Source organism: Nannobrachium achirus (assembly GCF_963921795.1).
Source record: "Nannobrachium achirus genome assembly, chromosome: 23".
Taxonomy (NCBI): domain Eukaryota; kingdom Metazoa; phylum Chordata; class Actinopteri; order Myctophiformes; family Myctophidae; genus Nannobrachium; species Nannobrachium achirus.
In genome coordinates this window covers 51,511,646-51,537,103 of record NC_137830.1, presented here as the reverse complement: position 1 = coordinate 51,537,103, position 25,458 = coordinate 51,511,646, and the positions used below count along the sequence as shown (strand labels likewise).

Sequence of the window (25,458 nt, the reverse complement as noted above, 5' to 3'; positions counted from 1 at the left end):
CAATGCCACAATGCCTCCCTTGTATGTCAGCCAATCGCATTCCTTTCATCTCTCCAGCTCTGCAACGCGTCATCTTGAAACCAGGAAATCAACTCACTCACTGTTGTTGACTGTTGACTTGGGCTGCGTCCGAAATCCACCCTATTCTCTAATGTAGTGTACTAATAGGGGGCTCCGCCATTTTGAACTAGTGTCCGAATGTATAGTGAGCATTTTTGTACCCTAATATAGTGTACTGAAGTATCCCACAATGCATTTGGATTTGTAGTGAGCATTCGATGGTCACTATTCAAGCGCTATTCAAGCCCTGCCGCCCCACAATGCACTGCGCTGCGGCCGCTGTCTCGCGCTTTGAGCACGCACATGCGGTGTGCACGCGCACACGCACACTGCAGATTCGTCTCTGCGTCTCTGCATGGCAGGAGGAGTAGCCACCTGTTGCTGAGCAAACGCAACAGAACCGCTCGTAGCAGAACCACCGGCAACTGTCCACAGCATTGTCACCAGAGAACAAAATTTGCTTTTCATCATTTAATGATGAAAAAAGCTCTAAAGTTGTTTATGAAGAGATTAAGAGAATATACGAGAATAGACGCTGGAGGCTTTTGTTTTTCGATCTTTTCTTCCCAACCTTCCACAGCTGATAATAATCATGATAAAATAATGTTATTTAAATTAGCAAGAATAACCTATTTTATCACAAACATGGGTGTATGTCTGCATGTGAGACAAATGAATGTGGCATAAACATTATTCATTCATTGATTCACCAATGAATGAATACAATTTAAAAAATATATATAGGCCTATACATTTTTTAACATTATTTTATTGAATTGTGATGAATAAAAACATAATTATATTTGGCCTATTTCTCATAATAACAACGCAACATGGTATGTTATTTCCAATCCACATTGGGGAGTTGATGTACAAGCTCACAACGCGTCGCTTCGCCCCCTGTTGAGAGCTTGTAGATCGGCTATTATTTATTGCTCCAAAAGCCAGCGCTAGAGTGTTTTAACTGTGCGACAGCGATGACGCAACCAGATGGCGACGGGGTAGTGTCCGAAATGCGCTGATTTGTTCACTACTGTAGTACACTACATCTGGATCCCTCATTTAGGGTTAGGGAGTAGGGAACGTGTTCCGCATTTCGGACACAGCCTTGGTGCTCTCCATCCATGTCCCACAAAACAACGACAGAAGCTGCTGCGTCCGTCTGTAATATAGCCTACGTGTTGATCGTTCCTCACAACGGGGAGATATTAGTAGCGTCCGTGCCTTTAGTTGACCGTGTGTAAAAGTCCGCGTCGGTAGGGTATTAAAATGGATTTACTGTACATCATCGGATCGTATCTGGACGGCGGACATCGGTGGATTCGGACCCGGCCATTTAACTCCGGTATAGAGCCTCCATAACAACGCCACGGCACCGAGGTACTGCACAGTTTCATGCTGGGGAGCGTTGGTCTTTTGAAGAGGATGCATGAGCTAAAAGGAGGCTGCACTCTTGTCTTTTTATGTTTACCAAACTTCCACGCTGGTGGGTTTTAATGGTCGGTAACGGTAACGGTAGCTCGTTAAGTTACAATTGTCATTGGGTAGCGAAGTAACTTAACGGATTAGTTTTTCAAGTCAGTAACTAAAGTAACTTAACGAGTTACTACAAAATGTAACGATACCCAACACTGGTGATGACTGTAGTTATCTGAGCTTTGAGCTTTCGTGGACCCTGTGGTAGTCGGTGCCGCGCTGTGAGCTTGTATATCTGCTATTTTTCAATAGTTAAAGCATTCAATAATCCTAGGCCTAAATGGGTTTAATCAGTCAATCGATCAAACCTCTGATAAGTACACGCGCATTAACCTGACTGCGCCAGATGGTGGCAGCAGTGCGTATGCCAGCATACGTTACACCCAGAATTTTCCACGTGGTCTGCAATCAGACTCTATTGGCTCAGAGCCGCTCAGAGCCCGCCCGTAGCTGCCGCTGATTCGTCCGGCCCGGGACTTTACGAGTGTTAGCAACTCCCCCCGAGGAATCCCAGATGGTAAAAGCAGAGCGGTATGCAGGCATACTGTACATACCGCTGCCACCATCTGGCGTTTCAGCGAGCGACTCACCCAGTAGAGCACGTCGGTCCATCCCTCCATGGTGATGCACTGGAACACCGTCAGCATCGCAAACGCAAAGTTGTCGAAGTTGGTGATGCCGTCGTTGGGGCCCTCCCAGCCCACGTCGCACGCCGTGCCGTTGCGGCCGCAGTGTCGCCCGTGGGCCCCCGAGGGAGCGCAGGGGGCCGGCTTCTCCTCCGACACCACTCCTGGTGGGGGGGGGGGGGGGGGGGGGGGGGGAGGAGGAGAGGTGAATTAGACCAGTGGTTCTCAACTTTTTCAGATATCCAGATATCCTCTATACCACACATGGGCAACTGGCGGCCCGGGGGCCACATGCTTCATCTTACTCCACTACAATTATTTGAAAACTTAATTAGTTACTTGTTACTTGTACATTTAGGTTATTATTACAAAACATACTTCATCCTTATACAGTACTATACTTAGGCTATATGAAAACAGCAGATCTATAGGCTCACAATGTGTCACATCACGACGCATTGTGAGCTCCTATTTTCAAAAGACTATTTTCAAATTTGTACTTTAAGTACACTTTGATGCCAATACTTTTGTACTTGTACTCAAGTACATTTTGAATACCTAACTTTTACTTCTAAGGCTGCAGCCACACCAAAACACCTAGAGTGGAATCCGCCAATTCATTTCAATGAGAATGGAGCGGTTTCATGCAGGTAGAGGATTTCTGCAAAAAAACGCTCCATAGACCATATTCACACCGCGGCCATCTTGGATCACATGACTTCCTGGGATAGCAGCCTGCATTACAAACCATTGTAAACAATTGAGCGATGGTCCCAAAATATGAGTTCTGTTCAACCAATTTCTTTTGACCAAATCGACAAATGGGCAGATGACAATTGACAACATCAACATCCCCAAAATGATTAAATAGAAGGGTACATCCACAATATTCATGGTAGTTAGGTTGCAGTGTTACTCTGTACAAAGACTTGCTACAGTATGCAGACTAGTGCTTGCTCTGCTATCATATAGTTAATATTACTGTACCGTGATTTTTACATATTAATCAGAAACAATCTAACAACAAATAGTTAATATGATAGTGGAGCAAGCACTGCACAGATAGCAAGTCTTTGTACACAGTAAGGTTGCAACCTAACTACCATGAATATTGTGGATGTACCCTTCTATTTAATCCTTTTGGGGATGTTGATGTTGTCATCTGCCCATTTGTCAATTTGGTCAAAAGAAATTGGTTGAACAGAAGTCATATTTTGGGACCATCGCTCCATTGTTCACAATGGTTTGTAATGCAGGCTGCTATCCCAGGAAGTCATGTGATCCAAGTGAAGAGGTCATGGAACACACGCACTCAGGCGTATCAAATTATGAATGGCAATCATTCATAAATTAGGTGACGCAGAATATAGCCGAGGGCTTTAAGTTTCACAAACCTTCAAAAGTTAGATTCTGATTAAATACTTTGGGGCAGGTAGACGAGGATCACTTTTATTTTTGCAAGCGATTCCCTCGCAGATGGAGTATGAAGTATCATTTAGCAGCAATATGAGGGTTGGGACCACAATCACATTTCACTGCTTGTACTAGGGCTGTCACGATTATTACATTTGACAAGAAGATACATTTTCTGTCAAATAATTGCGATTAACGATTTAATTGTTTATTTGTTGTTGACAATTACATTTCTGTTTGGCTTTTAGGATTTTAAGTTGCACATGGTAGATACGACACATAACCTAAATATACAAAGAAATTACTGACACATTTGACAAGAACAATGCGACGCGTTGTGAGCTTGTAGATCATCTATTTTCACTATTTGTGTATTTTTTTTAAATATATGAAAATTTTTCAACATGGAAACGATTATGACGATTATGAAAAATGATCGCGATTATGTCAAATGATTGCGATTAGACGATTATGTAATACTTGTGACAGGCCTAGCTTGTACCTGTATGAGTTAATAAATAAACCCTCTGTCAGTGCCATACTGCAGTGGTTCTCAACCTGTGGGTCGGGACCCCCAGGGGGGGTCCCCAAATTATTTTTGGGGGTCCCCAGATGATAAACTTAATGTGCAACATTGTTTTTACACTCAACAGAGGTGGCCAGCCAGTCCTCGACCAATCAGGGTAGAGTATGTCCGTAGTTATGTTATGATATTTAGTTATGATGGTCAAAATAAAAGTTTTGAGAACCACAGTCGCTCTGAATTAAGAATGTCTGCTAAATGCCTAGATTGTAAACTACTGAACTCATAAAATGCCACAGTCTGGTAGTAAATCAGTATCATACATATCCTGAAGCTGGAGACGTAGGCCTACCGATATTCAGTGATTGGGTCTAATGATCAAAACGAAAACATTCTAATGGTGTAAAAAAATCTATAAAAAACTAAACATTTCCACACTGTAAGGCCAGTAAGGGACAAGATGACCCCCGGCCACTTTCATTATCACTGAATACACCTTTAAAATGTGATTATTTTGGGGGTCACAGCCTGAAAAGGTTGAGAACCACTGCCAGCCTGTGTGTTGTGCGTTGGTGTACCTTTGACTCCGTTCCTTGAGTAGTAACATGTTTTGTGCATCTTGCCCATGAACAGCTCCAGTCCGATGATGGCGTAGATTATGATGACAAACAGAACCAACAGGGCGATGTGAAGGAGAGGGACCATGGCTTTGATGATGGAGTTCAACACCACCTGTAGACCTACACACACACACACACACACACACACACACACACACACACACACACACACACGCACACGCGCACATATTTGAAATGTTTATTTATGTCCACAATGAACAGAAGTACAAAGATGCCTTGCACAAAGGACATGAACACTGAAAGGGAACACACACTGGACGCGGAGGCAGCGAGGAAGCGGCGTGTCAAAACATACAGCCCCATTATTTTCAATGAACTAACCCACACCGGCGGCGTCAGACGCGCACAGCCGCGGGTCTGCCGCCTCGCCTGCCGCGCCAATACGCTGCTGTTCTATTTCTTCAGCGTTGCCGCGCGGTGAACATGTTCTCCCATAGTTCTCCCCACCGGGGAAATGGATGTGCTGTGTGGCAGCGCGCCGCATCCAGTTGGGGTTACCGCGCGGCACTTCACGTGCGTCGATACCGTGGCGCGACTCTGCGCAGCGGTCCGCGTTCAGTGTGTGCTCCCCTTGACAGTGCAAAAAAAGTAGAACATTGTTACATACAGTATAGTTGACATACAGAACATTGTTACATACAGTATAGTGACATACAGAACATTGTTACATACAGTATAGTGACATACAGAACATTGTTACATACAGTATAGTTGACATATAGAACATTGTTACATACAGTATAGTGACATACAGAACATTGTTACATACAGTATAGTGACATATAGAACATTGTTACATACAGTATAGTTGACATACAGAACATTGTTACATACAGTATAGTGACATATAGAACATTGTTACATACAGTATAGTGACATACAGAACATTGTTACATACAGTATAGTGACATACAGAACATTGTTACATACAGTATAGTTGACATACAGAACATTGTTACATACAGTATAGTGACATACAGAACATTGTTACATACAGTATAGTGACATACAGAACATTGTTACATACAGTATAGTACAGTATAGCTGACATACTTGTCAGACACAGTGGACATGAATCATGGTTAAAGGAAACTGTATAACGGCTGACACTGAGCAGTGCCTTGCTAATCCCTTGGCCCTCCTTTTGGAGAGGCTGGCCGTTTGTAAAGCCCCTCACAACCAACTTGTGCACATGCCCTAGATCAGGGTTCCCCAATTAGTTTTCCCCAAGGGCCAAATTATGTCCAGGGTACCAAGCCGAGGGCCACAACATTGAATCATGTCTATGGTACCAAGCCGAGGGCCACAACATTGCAGGGGGCGACGGTGAAGTTCCCGATACTCCAGCGACAGTTCAGATATCGTTGTTGTTGGGTGAAAATGTTGTAAGTCCAAAACCGTTTTACATTTATCATTTAAAACATGATTTAAACTAGTGAAAACAGCCGATCTACAAGCACACAACGCTTCGCACCGCGAGGGGTTGTGTGCTTGTAGATCTGCTGTTTTCACTACTTTTGTGAGAGGCCTTGTACAATGAAGCAGGGCTTTACTTTGCGAAAGAACGTACACATTTGGAGATACAAGGTTTCCACCCGACAACGACGATATACTAGTGTTGTTGCTGCTCTTATACCACCATTATTACTGGGGTTGGTGTGGGCCGCCTATTGGGGAACCCTGCACTAAATAAAATAAAATCACACCCGTGTGAAGTGGAGCTGTGTGTGTGTGTGTGTGTGTGTGTGTGTGTGTGTGTGTGTGTGTGTGTGTGTGGATCATGTGTACCGATTTTTGTGACATTTGAAGAAAATATGTAGGAAAAGGAGCAAAAAGTGTGTTTTGGAGAAAATTCAAGATGGCGGAAAATCTATCATGGCGCAAATGGGCGTGGCCTATATGGGGAGATGCGTCATGACCCAAGGAATCCAGGGAAAAAATATTTTTAATTTTCCGACCTACGGTTCAAGAGTTACAGGCCAAAACGTAAAGTGGGGTGTTATAGCGCCACCATGAGGCCAAATGACACAATTATTTTTTATTTAATCCTTGAAATCATTATGAACCTCCTCTCCAAGTCTTGAAACTGTAGCCCCTGTGGTTTGCGAGAGACAAATAATTGAATGTGAGTTTTTGCGATTCCCATTCTAAGTCAATGGGGTAAATTAATTCACTAATAAATTAATATCAATTAAACTATAGAACCTTTCTCTTAGAAAAGTAATAGCCCACGATTCCCGAGTAAGCCGGTCGATTTGACATATGGCGCGAGTGTTTGGTGGCAAAACTGTGGGACTAGTGGCGTGCCGAAGTTTAGGAAGTTCAGGCTACATACACACAGACACACACACAGACACACACACACACACACAGACCCACACAGCCACGTATAGGGAGCCTGTGTTTCACACAGCTCCAAAAACAGTATGATATGTGAGATGGTCTGTTCTAGCTGTTGATATTTCAGCACTTTGGCTAGAAAGGCTTCCTCCAAGCTGTTAGTCAAAAGTACAGCCGACCTGGAGAATGAAAACCTCCCTATGGTTTTCATTTACAACAAAGACATCGGGGTAGCGAGCTGTAATGTTAGAGAATAGAATCATCATTACACAGGTTAAACATGCTCGGCTTCACAGCAGAATGCTTACGCGGCATGGAGGACCTGAAAATGGAAGACGCACGCACGCACGCACGCACGCACGCACGCACGCACGCACACACACACGCTGAAATGTACGTAGAAGAGATATGACAGTATGATGTACAGTATGCTTCAAGTCCATTCATCAGGATGCTCTTACAGACAAATTTATCACCCAGGTTTAATTTGTCATTTCAGAGGTATTAACAAAATCAATAACCAAAGACAAATGCATAGCTATTTTTTTCCAGGACCTTCCAGGACCCTTGATCAATTCCAAAACTTTTCCAGTACTGGAAAAATATTTTTCTAATTTCAAAATATTTCCAGGAATTTCATGACCGTGGGAACCCTGCTTATAATATAAGCAGACTTGGCAACACTGCCCCTATACTAGTGAAAATATATGGACAGTCAAAACAACATTATGGGTTCATGTTACGTCCTTTACGGTACAAGGCATTCTAGCACTCGGACATACATTTCAAGCATGCGTGCGGCGGGTGCGTTCGTGAGATGGTTCATTTGTCCTCACAGGCCTAACCCTTGCTCTTTTCTTTCACACCTGTTGTACTCAATCGCTTTCAAACAGTGTTCTACACATGCACGTGCGAGCACACACACACACACACACGTACGCACGCACGCACACTGTCACACTCTGGTCTAGAGTGAGAGTAGTATTGGCCAAAAGGCACTTGATTCAACCTCAAAAATACTTAGAAAAAGCCAAAAAGAGGAAAATGTTCAAAGGCAGTCAGTCAGAGAGTTCTTTGTTACAAAAACAAGTGCTTTTATTCACCTCTCAGTCCAAGGAACTGTTGTTCACCAAAATACAGCAAAGACACAAAAACTATTTATACAAACAACTGGCCAGATTGGCATTGGGTCCTCTCAGCTCACATACTTTAACTGACTAGCTCAGGTGGCAGGTCCCCTTAAATACGCTAAACCCCTCCCCCGGACCGTACCAATCTTAAATGGAATCCACCATCTACCTATGAACCAGTTTTCCATGTCCAAAGACAATATGTTTCCATGTCAATTCCATGACAATACTATTCATACAATACATACACCTTTAAGGTCACTTTACTCAAATAATACTTTTTACACACTCACAGGTAATGACTCTGCGTTCACATGTTGATTGAGCACACTTTGAGCACAGGTGTGGCCTCAATCAACACTGTGAGCTTGAACAGGCTCCCTACTATGGATGGAGTCAATAGCACTCAATGAATCAAACAATATATCAATACAACACATTTTAAACAATACAGTGCAACCCAAACTTCTACATTCAAATAGTGTCTGTTAAAACATGTGGGGAAACACTGGACACATACTTAAGTCTGTTTAAAGTATGTTAGTGGCAAAGTAAATTGACACACACACACACACACACACACACACACACACACACACACACACACACACACACACACACACACACACACACACACACACACACACACACACACACAGCGTGCATATTGTACTTACTGGGGACTCCAGACACCAGTCTGAGCGGCCGCAGGACTCTGAAGGCTCTCAGAGCTTTAACATCAAAGCCCGCCGCCTTGCCTCCGATGGGCGTCGCCCCGTCGCCTTTGGTGGCCTGTTCCAGTATGGCACTGAACAACCTGTCAATCAACACCAATCAACATCATCACCACCATCACCATTATCATCATCATCACAATTTAGTTCTGTCTCTGTGTGTGTCTGTGTGCGTGTGCGTGTGCGTGCGTGCGTGCGTGCGTGTGTGGCGGAGAGAGTCGCAGCCCCAGCCTGAAGCCTCAAAAGTCTAGTATCTGCTCTCATTCCATAGGGCATAGATGTGCAACTGGCGGCCCGGGGGCCACATGCGGCCCCCACCTTCACTTAATGCGGCCCGCAGGCACTGGCGCCTATTCAATGGAGCCAAGGGGAGCAATGGCTCCCCTTATTTGCCAGTAGGGGGAGCCCGGCTCCCCCTCTCTCCTTTTATTTATTTACGATCATATAATCACAAAATGTGATTAAGAAGAAGAACGTCAGAAATTCGCCTTGTTTGACCCTTTGAAGCACCCATAGTATGGCTAAGATGGCTTCTAAACCAATCACAGCGAATGGGGGGCGGGAGGTATAGGTCTACTGTGTTATATGCCAAGCCTGTGCCTTTAAGGGGGCGGGCTTAGGAGCAGTACGGGATGACGTTGACGCTGTGTTTTGGGACCAGCGCGGAAGTGAATGTGCGGGTGTAATGCTCATAGAGTTATAATATGCTGCTGGGGAGAATATATTAGTGAGAAGTTAAGTTAATACAAGCGGATTAATAGTGAAAACGTGACGTTTATGCTGTATGTTCCTGCCTGGCCCTGGAAGTAATAAATCATCGTTATCTACACAGAAGTAGTATGGACTATTTGAATAAGTTACCACATGACACGAGCCAAGTTATTGCTACAAACAGTGGAAAAGGTAACAACTGGTTTCTCAACCAATCACAGTGACTGTCTGAACCTCGGCTGACAGAGCGCTGCACAACAACAAACAACATGGCATGGCTTTATCTAAATAACAGAATGAAACAGTTGTTTCACAGTGGAATATGCTACCTGGGGTTAACTACAGACATCCATAGGACATGTGGATAGCCATGTGGATAGACATGTGGATAAACTTTTTGACGCTGTCAAAGAAGCTGGATGACATGGCACGTTGTGTTGTGTGCCTCCAAGGAACTTTCTTCTGGGCACCTCAATATAAAATTGGATATTTTCTTGTCATTTTCTCAAGGTAAGACATGGCTTTATTTAAAGCCATACTGTGTAAGATGCCCAACTAGTGGTCATTAGCCCTATAGCAAACCGCGGTCGCGTCCGCGTCTTTCGGACGTTTTTCGTACCTTCAGACCCCCGCGTCTGCCTCCACCTCGCTGAGATCTATCTTTTAAGGGGTCCCTTGTTCCTGTGCGTTCAGTAATTCCAGAGATACGGACTCCTTCACCCTGCCTGGTAGGCGAAATTACCTAGAGAAGGGATGGTACAAACGGGCGACAACAAATATGGCTGCCATAGCGACCCCACTTCAAGATGCGCTGTGATTGGCCGGCAGTTGTATAACCCTCGCTGTGATTGGCCGGTAGTGTGATGACGCAATTTTGGCGCGAGATCCGGTCCACGGCAAGGATCTCAGTTTACATACAGAGAAGGCTTTACAGGCTGAAATTCACGGCGCGGATCTTCTAAAACTTTTGTGATTTAATAGTTAGGAGAATTTTAAGATTTGTTTTATAAAAAAAGTTACATAGTACAACTTTAACTAACTGTTCACTGGAGTTAGCCAGCCTCTCCTCTCCTCCTCTGTGTGTGTGTGTGTGTGTGTGTGTGTGATGAGATGCTTGCTTGCTTGCTTGTAAATATTGTTAGCTGCTGGTTGCAGATCTTTGGTCATGGTTGTGGACTTGTGGTTTTGTTGTGTTGTGTTGTGTGTTGGCTTGTTGGGTGCCCCGCGGACCGCGGTGCGTGTCCGAGCAGTGCTCGACTCATTTTAGACTCATTTTAGACCCATTTAGACCCATTTTAGACGACTATATAACCGCAAATAACCGATTTTTCGCGGCGCCGCTTTGCGGCGCCAAAAAAAAAAAAAAAAAAAAAAAAAAAAAATCCTGGATTTGTGCTCCCCCTAGTGGAGACAGAGTTAGGCGCCGGTGCCCGCAGGTTAATATCGGAATACTGATATATTATTGATTTCAGATGTTCCAATTTCAAATGTGCAAAATGCATTTGAAATGAAAATGTTACTTTCAGGATTCCAATTCAAATAGCAAAATATTATTCAGGATTCCATTTGAAAAATAGCCAAAAATAGCAGATCTACAAGCTCAAAACGCGTTGCAGTGCAACGCGTTTTGAGCTTGTAGATCGGCTATTTTTGCTACTTTTGTAGAATATGATGGAGTACGGCTGGGATATGTACGAATAAAAGTTAAAATACGAGAAAACTGCCCGATAGTATACAGTATATGCAATGTGGCCCTCTGGAGTTAGTGTGGAAATAATGTGGCCCTCTCCATCATATAAGTTGCCCACCCCTGCCATAGGGATATCCCTTTGGAGTAATGGTTAAGATATTGGACTTTCACGCGGGAGACCCGGGTACGAAGCCGGGTGGGGAGGTTCGGATCACCTCTGTTACACGTGTGTGTGTGTGTGTGTGTGTGTGTGTGTGTGTGTGTGTGTGTGTGTGTGTGTGTGTGTGTGTGTGTGTGTGTGTGTGTGTGTGTGTGTGTGTGTGTGTGTGTGTGTGTGTGTGTGTGTGTGTGTGTGTGTGTGTGTGTGTGTGTGTGTGTGTGTGTGTGTGTGTACACCATCAGACTATGGAAATGGCTGCTGGCCCAGATTTCTCACGACCAACACCTTGGTTGACTGGACATTGTGTCACACAGTGATTGGCCAACTGAAGCGGAATTCAGAAGTGGAATTCAGAAGTGGATTCACGTGCTTTGGATTTCTCAGGGTCTGGGCAGCATTGGATTTAGGGCCGCTACAGCTCCATCTAAAGCCCCTATCATAGTAGGCACCGCGGTGATAAGCTATCCACCGCGGTGTAGTCTTTTTAAGTCATAAAACTACAACATTGCGTCATTACTCGCGGTGGATAGCTCTTCACCCCGACACATCTCTCTGTTTTTACTATCAGACAGATCGGCCCATCACCCCGTTCGTTCACTGATTGGTTGATCTAAACCAGTCAGTCACAGTGATAGGACTTCACCGTGACTGACTATGATGGCCTCCACTTGTTTTCTCACTTTAGGTGGATAGCTTTACACCTAAAAAAAAGTGGTGAATAGCTCTTCACCCTGGACTCTTATAGAAGCTTTACCAGGGGGAGAGGGTTGGGGCTGTGTTGACATTCAAGCCATGGATGAAGACATTTATGCTGCTAGTGGCACACAGGCTGTTACATCATCAGGGTGGAACAAGCTGTCTGGGGCACAGCTAGGTTGTTGCTGAGGACAGCTGTTCACTGTGGTTATGAATATGACCAGCAGTTATTTCCCCAAGTTCCAACTGCACTGTATTAATGTGACATACAGTATTACTGTACATACAGTATTATTATGTCACATTTTCACCGGCCAGTTGTTCAAAGCCTGTTCGGCGTTGAGACTGATAGTCGAGTCCGACCGCTGACAGACAGTGTTTGACAGGCAGGGGTTTTCAGACTTCTTTGTCTCAGGTCACCCCATAAATATGTTTTTAATCCGAGGCACCCCTACATTATAATTTTCACTCCCAGCACCTTATATTTATAGCATATTGTCGTTGTCGGGTGGAAACCTTGTATGTCCAAAACCGTTCCTTTTGTATTTATCATCTATAAAATGTACTAAACTAGTGAAAACAGCAGATCTACAAGCACACAACGCCTTGCATCGCCTTGCATGTTAGTCTGAGCACCTTAAATCACTGTTCTTGAACAGGCTGGTCTGAGCACCTTAAATCACTGTTCTAGAAATCACTGTTCTAGAAATCACTGTTCTAGAACAGGTTGGTCTGAGGACCTTAAATCAGTGTTCTAGAACAGTCTGAGCACCTTAAATCACTGTTCTAGAACAGTCTGAGCACCTTAAATCACTGTTCTAGAACAGTCTGAGGACCTTAAATCACTGTTCTAGAACAGTCTGAGGACCTTAAATCACTGTTCTAGAACAGTCTGAGCACCTTAAATCACTGTTCTAGAACAGTCTGAGGACCTTAAATCACTGTTCTAGAACAGGCTGGTCTGAGCACCTTAAATCACTGTTCTAGAAATCACTGTTCTATAAATCACTGTTCTAGAACAGGTTGGTCTGAGGACCTTAAATCACTGTTCTAGAACAGTCTGAGGACCTTAAATCACTGTTCTAGAACAGGTTGGTCTGAGGACCTTAAATCACTGTTCTAGAACAGTCTGAGGACCTTAAATCACTGTTCTAGAACAGTCTGAGCACCTTAAATCACTGTTCTAGAACAGTCTGAGCACCCAAATCACTGTTCTAGAACAGGCTGGTCTGAGCACCCAAATCACTGTTCTAGAACAGTCTGAGGACCTTAAATCACTGTTCTAGAACAGTCTGAGCACCTTAAATCACTGTTCTAGAACAGTCTGAGCACCTTAAATCACTGTTCTAGAACAGTCTGAGCACCTTAAATCACTGTTCTAGAACAGGCTGGTCTGAGCACCTTAAATCACTGTTCTAGAACAGTCTGAGGACCTTAAATCACTGTTCTAGAACAGTCTGAGCACCTTAAATCACTGTTCTAGAACAGTCTGAGGACCTTAAATCACTGTTCTAGAACAGTCTGAGCACCTTAAATCACTGTTCTAGAACAGTCTGAGCACCTTAAATCACTGTTCTAGAACAGTCTGAGCACCTTAAATCACTGTTCTAGAACAGGCTGGTCTGAGCACCTTAAATCACTGTTCGCACAAAAGTAGGCCGATCACATCATACTGCTGGGCTGATGCTGCCACACCAATCAGTCCCCTCAAAAGTACCAGGCATTGACACTAAGGCTTGCCCACCTGCCCCCGGCAGGTAAATAAAACATCAGGACAGGTGAAGTTGGCTTTCAGGTTGCCCGACAGGGCAAGTGCTCATTTGAGAGGGGACACAAATGTCTATAAACACAACACGAGATATCTGTCTAAACACCTGAACGTGGCCAGTGCGCTGTCTTCTGGTCTGTGGAATGTAAAATAAGAGCACTATTTACCTATAATGTGCTGTTTTTACTGTTGCTACATTTGGAAATATAAAATAAGAAGTGTGAAACCATAGACATATTCAATCATAGCTAAAGTATTTGGTATTTGGATTTGGAGGTATTGAGGTATGACATTTTATCGCACAGCCCCAGAAAGTAAAGAAATAAGTGTTAAATTGAGCGGTAATTAAAATCGTACCTATCATTCATGGACGATTTACTTTTCGGGCAAGTGGGCATTACCTTCGGGCAAGTAGAACATGACCTGTACTTGCCCGATGGGCAAGTGCCTCTGAGACCTTAGTGTCAACCCCTGAGTACCGTAGAACAATCACAGCTCACCTCATGCTGCTAAGCTCATGCTGCTAAGCTCATGCTAGCACATTCGCACAACACTGTCGCCTCATTCATAAACTGCACTACTAGTATCTTGTTATACGTGGCTAATGAGTGCACAGGGAAGCCACGCGGTGTCTTGTTTAGACACCAAGATATCTCTTGTTGTGAATGCAGTCTCACAACTTGTACAGGCCTATCGTTGTAGGCTACTAGCCTTTATGTTTGGTAGACATGGGTTTATAGCAGGAAGGGCTGCCCAAAAAGGACGCTAAAGAGTTAAAGGAGCTATAGTCAACTTTTTCTTGAAAAACGGACGCTAAAATAAAAAAATAATGTTTCAAAAATGTTTTATAAAAAAAAGATTAAGCTTCATATATGTGTTTCTATTAAAAAATGACCACACATAATGATAAAATAATCATTTTGGCCATTGTCAGACTGACTTTGTTTATATCCCTCTTCTATTCTTTTATATGGATTGATAAGGGATGTAAACAAAGTCAGTCTGACAATAATATTTTTATTTTATCGTCCGTTTTTCAAGAAAAAGTTGACTATAGCTCCTTTAATGGCATATTGGATTAAACGCTGATACCTCGATCCTTGATTTAATGATGCAAGGCTGTAAGAAATCGCTCGTCATGTGTATTGCAGAGACAATCTGTGATTACGACCTGATTTCTCACATGGACCTCTTCTAGCGCCACCATTTTTGGACACTGCTCCTACAGATTAAAGTCACGTCATCAACATGGATCTGTCCCATTTCCCATATTCCCTCCTGATTTGCTACGATTGCCTTACTGTTAATACTTGAAGTGTGTCGATGCAGTGCTGTGTTTGTAACGACGCTCTTTGTTGAATATTGTTTTCATTTCAAATATCAACAGAGTTCTGATGTCCTCAAAGTGGGTTGGAACATTACAGCTCTGTAACTCAGAGAGTGTACAAATGGAACCAATTGGACCCATAGGGTCCAATTGGTTCCATTTGTACACTCTCAGAGTTATGGAGGTCCTTGGAAATAAAACGTTTGAGAACCACTGAGCCTAGTGGACTCCTGATGTGCCACAGTGTCCTGCTGTAGCAAATCAGTGTCATACGTATCGTCGTTGTCGGATGGAAACCTTCTATGTCCAAAACCGTTCTCTCTCTCTCTCTCTCTCTCTCTCTCTCTCTCCCCCTCCCCGCCCCCCCCCCCCCCCCCCTTCTCACCCTACGACCACGATGATGAAGTCCAGCAGGTTCCAGCCGTTCCTCAGGTAGGCGTTGGGATGGAACAGCAGGCCGTAGGCGATGACCTTCAGGAAGGCTTCCACCGTGAAGATGATGAGGAAGAGGTACTCCACCCTCTCCTAAAGACACACACAGAGAGAGAGAGAGAGAGAGTTGGTCAGGATTAGGGCTGTCACAATTATTACATAATCGTCTAATCGTGATTATTTGACATTATCGCAATTATTTTGTCATGATCGTCATAATCGTGAATGTTGAAAAATGTCAGAAATAGTGGAAATAGCAGATCTACAAGCTCACAACGCGTCGCATCGGCTAATATCCACTATCAATGTTATTTTTTAAGTAGTAAGTTGTCAAATATGTCAGTAATGTATTTGTATATTTAGGTTATGTATCATATCTACCATATGCAACTTCAAAGCCTAAAAGCCAAACAGAAATGTAATTATCAACGACAAAAACACAATTAAATCGTTAATCGACAATTATTTGAGTGACAATTAATCGTCATGTAAAATGTCATATCGTAACAGTCCTAGTCAGGATACTGTGTTCTTGTTTACAATGTTGTTTTTGACATCAAATTTTGATTTAGTTTTAGTCATAGTCTTTTGAATAAAATGTCATTTAGTTTCAGTCATAATTTAGTCACCTGAAAAGTTTAGTCCGCTGAAATGAATTTTGGCAGGCCTTGATTGCATCGTAATGACTGATTTTACACTTGGTTGTGTGCAGAACATAGCCGATCTACAAGCTCGCGACGCGTTGTGAGCTTGTAGATCGGCTATTTTCAGCAGGCAACACCCGAGAGCAACCAGACATCAAATGACTCTCTTCTCCACTAGTCCCTCCCTAACGTTTTACTCTAGTTTGTATTTTGTAGACGAAATAGTCAATTTATTTAGTCGTAGTTTTAGTCATCACAGCTTAGTTTTTATTTCGTTTTTTATTTCGTTTTCATCAGTGAAAAAACGCAGTCGACAAACATTTTTCGTCATAGTTTTAGTCGACGAAATCAACACAGCTTGTTTATCCCTTGTAGTGTTAGAAACAGGGTGACAATTTTCGTGTTCAAATTTGACCTGTGATTACATTTTATCCCCCTCCTCTAGCCGATTCGCTCATTATATTTCCTATAATGAAGACAATTGATAATTGTGTTATCTGGCTATAATAGACTCATATTAGAACACACTTCCACAAATAAATTACTTGTTTTTTACTTTAATGTTCTGTGGTGTTATGGGTCAAAATGTACCCATATACAGTAAAGAAGGTAAAGTAATGTATTTTCATAAACCCAAACTTTATTTTATTCCTATCAGAGGAGAGAGAGACCTTTAACCACACCTTTATTAATCTTTGCTCACACTTAGAAAAACCTCAGGACATTCTACAACATATGAGTAAGAGGTATCAAAACAAATACATTATATATTTTTTTATTTATTTCTAAAAAGTCAAGACCAATGATTCTTGCTCAATACTGCACAGGACATCCTCTTAACCCCCACATGTCAACAAATTCTTCCAGACGAGAAATCATTTTGTAATATAAAAACTCTAAAACCTCCTGACAAAAAGGACAGTTTTTACTAGCCCTAGAGTCAATGTGTGCCACATGTCTGTTAGCAGCCACGGCCCCATGTACTATCCTCTACTGTAGATCTGCTGTGCGTTTCTCCACTGGAGAGGAGAGAGAGAGAGAGAGAGAGAGAGAGAGAGAGAGAGAGAGAGAGAGAGAGAGAGAGAGAGAGAGAGAGAGAGAGAGAGAGTCCGTGCGTGTGTGTGTGAACTTGCTATCTGGCCCTGAATAGACAATACACTTGTGGCAGAATATTTGAGCAAGGTGACTGATAAATAACACAGACAGAAACACTCAGTAAGACAGAAACACTCAGTAAGACAGAAACACTCAGTAAGACAGAAACACTCAGTAAGCACATGCAGCCCAGCCATGGAGAAGGGCCAACATAGACAAACCTGGCTGCCACTTCTTCACTGCATGTGACAAATATAAACACATCAGATAATTAACCTGAAGCCATTGACCTCGATGTGAGGTGAGAAAGATGAATGTTCAAGGTTGGCAGCACAATATGTACAGCAGCGGAATGTACAGTGGTGGAAAACGTACTCACATCTTTTACTTAAGAAAACGTATCAACACTGCAATATAGAAATACTCTGTTACAAGTAAAAGTCCGGAATTCAAAATGTACTACAAAAGTGTTGGTACCAAAATATACTTAAAGGGGAAGACCACCCATTTTCAATATTGAACTATGTCATTAATATAACTTAGAGGAGTTGTGTGGAAATAAAAAAGGTTCCCCCTCTTCTGTGTTGCCTAGAACTGGAGGATTGATTTTGGGGTTTGTATTGTAAAGTACAACGGTATGATGTCATCAAGTTGTACTTTACAATACAAACCCCCAAATCAATCTTCCAGTTCTAGGCAACACAGAAGAGGGGGAACTTGTTTTCTATTTCCACACAACTCCTCTAAGTTATATTAATGACATAGTTCAATATTGAAAATGGGTGGTCTTCCCCTTTAAACAGTAGCGTAGCGACCCCCCGCCGGGCCCCAATGCGAGGTTTTCACCACAGCTATTAAATGCTATTAATTACCTTTGAGTGTAAATTCTGTTCCTAATCCTCCTCCTCTGATCGAGTCACGGACTGATCAACAATATCCTACTTGCTTCTGTAGCCTACAACTCTTTCATTTTTAAAAAGGGCCCACCAAAGAAATCAGATATTAGTTTCAGAGCCATGCTGTAAAAACAACCGATAACAGCCCTAAAAAGACGGCAGGTCTCACCTCAAAAACCTAAAAATTTTACTTGAGTACAGTAATTAAGTAAATCTACTTAGTTACTTCACACCACTGCATGAATTGAGGGAGAGCGATCGAGAGAGAGAGAGAGAGAGAGAGAGAGAGAGAGAGAGAGAGAGAGAGAGAGAGAGAGAGTCTCAGTCTCTCTGGGGTGCCCATGCAGCAGAACGGACCTCAGATCATTGATTAACAAATAGGCCGATTATACCAATCTAATCACTGCACAGACATCTGGATCAGCCAAGCATTCCCTGTTTAGACAGTTTGTTTGGTGCCTACCGCTCTGTATCCAGCTGGTCTCTAGACACATCTGTATCCAGCTGGTCTCTAGACACATCTGTATCCAGCTGGTCTCTAGACACATCTGTATCCAGCTGGTCTCTAGACACAGCTGAGACACGATGCTGTTCAAACCTTGCATTCGAATGTGTCTCAAATAGATCGCTTTTCGCACACAATTTACAGTTTAGGCATTTTAGCAGACGCTGTTAAGGACCACCAGTCTCAGGGACGTGCAGAGAATGTTAGAGAGGCAGAGGCTGACATTTCTAAAAGGCCCTTTTGGTGGAAATATCGAAAATAGCAGACCTCCAAGCTCACAGCGTGTCACGCTGCGACGCGTTGTGAGCTTGGAGGTCGGCTATTTTCGGTGCTTGATACCACACTGAACTAAGCATAGTCAAGTGAATACTGGGAGTTTGGACAAGGCAATGTGTGTTTCTTTCACCACAGTAAAACTGCATTGATGGTCTGGGGAGGGCACTTTGTACAGAGGGATAAAAGGGCAGGGGCTCAAGCCCCCTTTGATGTCTATGTGTGCACATGCCTGACCAGTCTAACAGTAGAATATCCACACAAATAAATAACAGTCTGTACAGTGAAACTATACACGCTTATAGGATACCAGGGGCCTGTTTCACAAAGCCAGGATTTAAGCCAAATCCAGACTTGACAAAGCCTCCTCCGTATAGCCTGGTTTATTCCGTTCCACTAACGCCAAGCCAGGCTGAGAGAAGGAGCAACTTTGTCGAGCAAGAGTCGCATTTTTCATTTCACGAGGTCTTTAAGTGCACATGCCGGGAGGCCAGTAAGGACAGAGTTATGGTAGTCAAGTGTTGATCATACTGTACGACTGCTGTCTGGATGAGGAGCTGGGCTGACTCCTGGGTGAGGAAGTTGTTATGGAGTGTAAACATGCAGGATTGAGTGACCGCTGCGACGTGTGCCTCGAATGAGAGCTTACTTCTCAATATGCCAATTGAGATGCACACTCAAGATCAGACTCTTTTCCTGGCTTCACAATCAGAACAATACGGACACATAAGGCTCCCACCAGCAAATCCACTCACTCAAGATGTTTCAGTAACTCTTAACCCATTCAGAACAGGTACACAGTATTTTGTATCATTATTTTATGCTTTAACTATTGAAAAATAGCAGATACACAAGCTCACAGCGCGGCACCGAGTGCCGCGCTGCGAGCTTGTAGATCTGCTATTTTTGAAAAATCGTGAAAATTAGAATTTTGACCTGATTCTATAAGTGTCTTTTGAATCCTTCTAAGACTTTTTGAAAAACCTATGTTTCTATGTCAGCAATCTGGCTGGCCATCGTAAAAGAAAAGGTCCTTTTCATTTAAAAGGAGCTCAGTTAGTCTGTTCTTGAGAGACTACTATGTCAGTGGTTCTCAAACCTTTTCATGTGAAGGACCCCCAAAATGACATGTATTTGGCCACGGACCCCCATCTCAAAATATTTAGTTCCAGGGACCACCCAGAAGCAAAATTTGAGTTACAAATGTTTGCTTTGAAAATACATATAGTCAAAGATTTGCACGCATTTTCACGACTTTTTCAAAAATAGCAGATCTACAAGCTCGCAGCGCGGCACTCGGTGCCGCGCTGTGAGCTTGTATATCTGCTATTTTTCACTGGTTAAAGCATTCAATAATTCTAGACCTAAGCTATATGGGAAGTGAAAGAAGTTGCCCTGGCCTGCACAGACCGTTATAACCAACTGCTTGGTTGTAGGAACGTTAAACTGGGAGAATAGAGCAGATGGCATTTACTCTGAATGTAATTGTGTCAGACATTTTGGCACAAGCTGTCCAGGACTGGTTAACAGCTAGATGGATATACCTGGCACCTATTGTAAAAACTTCAATCCAAATGAAGTGTTTTTAAGATTTTCAAAGACCCAACTTCACATTGCGTTATAGTTAGGACATTGGCTAGCTAGACCATTGGTTCCCAAACCTTTCAGGTCAAGACCCGAAAGAGACATTTTTAGACGTTCGCCCGGGACCCACACTAGTAGAGATGGGATTTATGGCTCTTTGAAGCGAGCCGGATCTCTGGGATCCGTTCCTTTCAAAGAGCCGTTCAAAAGACTGGCTCATTTTAGTTATTTAGTTACTTTAGTTATTTAGTTACTTTGTAGATTTTGATTATAATTACAAATCACTTCAAGCCATTTGAAAATAGCCGATCTACAAGCTCACTAGATCTGCTATTTTCAAATTATTTTTCTACATATTATTCATTGGGAAAACTTGTGAAATGGGACATTCTGCATAATGAGTACTTTCTACTATTGGTACTTTAAGTACATTTTGATACTGATACTTTTGTACTTTTACTCAAGTACATTTTAATTCCAAACTTCTACTTGTGGCAGAGTATTTCCAAGTTGCAGTATTGATACTTTTACATAACATAAGTAAAGAATGTTTGTACTTTTTCCACAACCGTTCATTTACAAAAGGAACGGCTCCCTACTGTGAACCGGATCCCATCGTTCATTTCAAAGAGCCGTTCAAAAGACTCGATTTGTTCGCGAACGTCCCATCTCTACAAACTAGAGAAAATAGCAGATCAAAAGACACTACAGGCTACCTTACACTGAGCCTATGTGGTATGCACCTGGACCAGTAGGCCAGTGGGTGCCCCAAAAGACACTACTTCTTAAATGTTTGTTTTCTAATTTCTTAGATTTTTCTTTTATTAGTGTGGTTGCCCAACAGGCCAACACATTATAGTCTTGGGGAAACTTTATTTACTAGGGTAACTTTTCCGCTGCTATTGGAAATTGACAGACAGCCAGACTCTGTCTGACAGGGATAGGGAATCAATGGGAGTGGGAATCAATAGGGAATCAATGGGAGTGGGAATCAATAGGGAATCAATGGGAGTGGGAATCAATAGGGAATCAATGGGAGTGGGAATCAATAGGGAATCAATGGGAGTGGGAATCAATAGGGAATTAATTGGTGGAGCTTCACATGACAGTTAGCTTAGTGCAGAATATAGTCACGTCGGCAACCGTCAGCAACCACACTTGTAATTTCCAATTGCATCTTTTCTAGTTTCTTCATGAAATGACCGAAATGTTTTTTGAAATAATAATGACAATCAATAACAAAATGTAGAAAACTAAAAATTAAGAGACCCATAAAAATGTGTCCACACCCCCCAAATGGGTCCCGACCCACTGTTTGGGAAACCGTGGGCTAAATGTAGGCAATGAGGATCTTATCGCCCCATCACAACATTTTCCCCCTAGCCGGGTGAGTCCACAGCCATGGCCCAATCTGACTCCAGATCAGCTCCTTCCATGCCACACACTGAGGCTCCAGTCACACACCACACACTGAGGCTCCAGTCACACACCACACACTGAGGCTCCAGTCAGACACCACACACTGAGGCTCCAGTCAGACACCACACACTGAGGCTCCAGTCACACACCACACACTGAGGCTCCAGTCAGACACCACACACTGAGGCTCCAGTCACACACCACACACTAAGGCTCCAGTTAGACACCACACACTGAGGCTCCAGTCACACACCACACACTGAGGCTCCAGTCAGACACCACACACTGAGGCTCCGGTCAGACACCACACACTGAGGCTCCAGTCACACACCACACACTGAGGCTCCAGTCAGACACCACACACTGAGGCTCCGGTCAGACACCACACACTGAGGCTCCAGTCACACACCACACACTGAGGCTCCAGTCACACACCACACACTGAGGCTCCAGTCACACACCACACACTGAGGCTCCAGGTAGACACCACACACTGAGGCTCCAGTTAGACACCACACTGAGGCTCCAGTTAGACACCACACTGAGGCTCCAGTTAGACACCACACTGAGGCTCCAGTCACACACCACACACTGAGGCTCCAGTCACACACCACACACTGAGGCTCCAGTTAGACACCACACTGAGGCTCCAGTTAGACACCACACTGAGGCTCCAGTCACAGACCACACACTGAGGCTCCAGTTAGACACCACACTGAGGCTCCAGTCAGACGCCACACACTGAGGCTCCAGTCACACACCACACTGAGGCTCCAGTCACACACCACACACTGAGGCTCCAGTCACACACCACACACTGAGGCTCCAGTCACACACCACACACTGAGGCTCCAGTCACACACCACACACTGAGGCTCCAGTCAGACACCACACACTGAGGCTCCAGTCAGACACCACACTGAGGCTCCAGTCACACACCACACACTGAGGCTCCAGTCACACACCACACACTGAGGCTCCAGTCACACACCACACACTGAGGCTCCAGTCACACACCACACTGAGGCTCCAGTCACACACCACACACTGAGGCTCCAGTCACACACCACACTGAGGCTCCAGTCAGACACCACACACTGAGGCTCCAGTCACACACCACACACTGAGGCTCCAGTCACACACCACACACTGAGGCTCCAGTCACACACCACAGGTTGGCAGCCTGAATAAAAACAGGCCCAAATAAAACGCCAGGGTCGGCAACGGCATTGCATACCGACCGACTGCTATTTATTATTGTTTAAAAAAAAGATTGGCACGGTATTTATAAATCTGCATATTCCTTCAGTTCTTCTGGAAAACAGAAGAGAGATTACATTTTAAAACAATCATATCAATTGTATTCTGTAAAGTTTGATGCTATTCAAAGCCAAGAGCTGAAACCACACCTGAATCACACAATATACTGCTGGTGGTGTACATAAATGGAGGCTGTATTGAAACATGGCCACCCATTCATTTGAATGTAACTTGCTCACACAGTGCATATATGGACAGACGACCCCCTCCTTTTATGCCCTTATATGGAGATCCCTGATGTTATCAATATTAAGCCCATATCTGGGAATGCCCTATACGGTATGGACATATTGTGTCAGTCTCATGTGGTCTCAGCGCAACCCCGTTATTACAAAACATACATTAAATAGTCCCCCCAGGAATCCGCGATTCCGCGATCACAGAATTTTTCGCGGAACTCGCGACCACCCGCGGATTTCTCGGCCATTCGCGGACTTTTCTGACGGCCGCGGAATAACAGTCGCGAGTGGCAGCAGAGCGGCGGGAGTAGTAATTACTACTATTATAAAACGATTTGTACATGGTTTGATCAGTGGCCACCTCATACAGAGCCTGGGGGAATAGCTTAGCTTCCCTCCTCCTAGCACTGATGCTGTATGGTGGTCCGGTCCCACATTCGTTCCTGACAGAAACTTTGTCCTGAACTATAGTTCCTCTATGCCTCTATGGTCCTGTCAATAACAATGCTAATGCAGAAGAGAATAAATAGATATTACACCCATACTAGGTAGTAGGTAGGCTATCCTCTAAAATGTGGTTACTATGGGCATGGTTTGGATGACAATATAGTCTTTGCAAAAGAAAGTAATTATTAAAAACAATAGCAATTAAAAAATAATAGATTTAATATTAGATTGTTATTCTCAAAAATGATTATTCGATTATTCTAACCACTAATTACAATTAATTGTAGCTATTTCATGCTATTTCAATTACTTAATTATTAGAACTATATATTTTTTAGCTTGATAACTGGTCATTTTAGGTTGTTTTTTAATGTCCACGGAATCAAGAAATGTTCTCCGCAGAATTCCGCAGAATCAGTATTGTTCTCCGCGGAATAAAGATTTTTTCTCCGCGGATTCCTGGGGGGACTAATTAACCACTTCAGCCCTACAGTACATACAGTACATTTCTGCCATTTGAAAATAGCCAATCCGCGGACAACCAGGGGTCTCATGAAAATGTTTGAGAACGACTGGTTCGAACAACATTAGGAAGGAAGCCCAAATTAAGCAACTACACTTTCGAAACAAGCCCGAAAACCTTTTTTTGAACACAACACGAACGCGACATCCAATCTACCCCAAATTGGAATGACCTTGAGGGGCATGTATTCTGTACAGCACACCTTCAAAAGAGCTTTTACTTCTGCCCACAGGGGGGCGCAACAAAGGAAAGGTTTAACTGTTCGCCTCAGAAACATTGTTTTCCCCTTCGGCTTTCTGAGGTCCTGAAGGCTGTAACCAACGACTTACCCAGCTCTGGGGAGGCACATGTTATGTGCACGCACGCACGCACGCACGCACGCACGCACGCACACTGCTGCATCTTCCCTTCACACAGACCCATAAAGGACAGAACTAATCATGTTAGTGACTCCAAAACAGAGAAGAGATAAATGACTGAGAGAGAGAGAGAGAGAGAGAGAGAGAAAGAGTGTGTGTGTGTGTGTGTGCGTGCGTGTGTGCGTGCGTGCGCAAAAAAAAAATATACTATGCCTGGAAAGAATGACATGGATGAAATGCGTGTATCAAAACAGCAACGCAGTACCGCCAGTGGAAGCTTGTGATTGGCTGAACCGGAGGTAGGGAGCGCTCCGTTGTGTTCCCCTGGACCGCACGGAGGTGACGAAATTCGGGGGGCTGAAGATTTACTATTCTGTCCATAACGGCACATAAGCCGGTAACAGCGCTGAGTCGGCTCATGCGACCGTCGCAGACTCGCAGCGCTCGACTATGCGATGTTTCATAACATATATAATCATAAACATTC

At 43.6% G+C, this 25,458-nt stretch overlaps 1 protein-coding gene across 1 annotated transcript in view; it reads right to left on the bottom strand.

The window, feature by feature from the left end:
• cacna1c (calcium channel, voltage-dependent, L type, alpha 1C subunit) overlaps positions 1 to 25,458 on the bottom strand; it is a gene marked incomplete at both ends in the record, with an annotated part of 341,751 nt that overhangs the window by 141,318 nt on the left and 174,975 nt on the right. The window contains 4 exons of the mRNA XM_080754433.1: positions 2,127 to 2,326; positions 4,677 to 4,838; positions 8,887 to 9,026; positions 15,681 to 15,820. Of these exons, the coding sequence (XP_080610559.1) occupies positions 2,127 to 2,326; positions 4,677 to 4,838; positions 8,887 to 9,026; positions 15,681 to 15,820 (642 nt within the window). The remainder of the gene's footprint in view (positions 1 to 2,126; positions 2,327 to 4,676; positions 4,839 to 8,886; positions 9,027 to 15,680; positions 15,821 to 25,458) is intronic.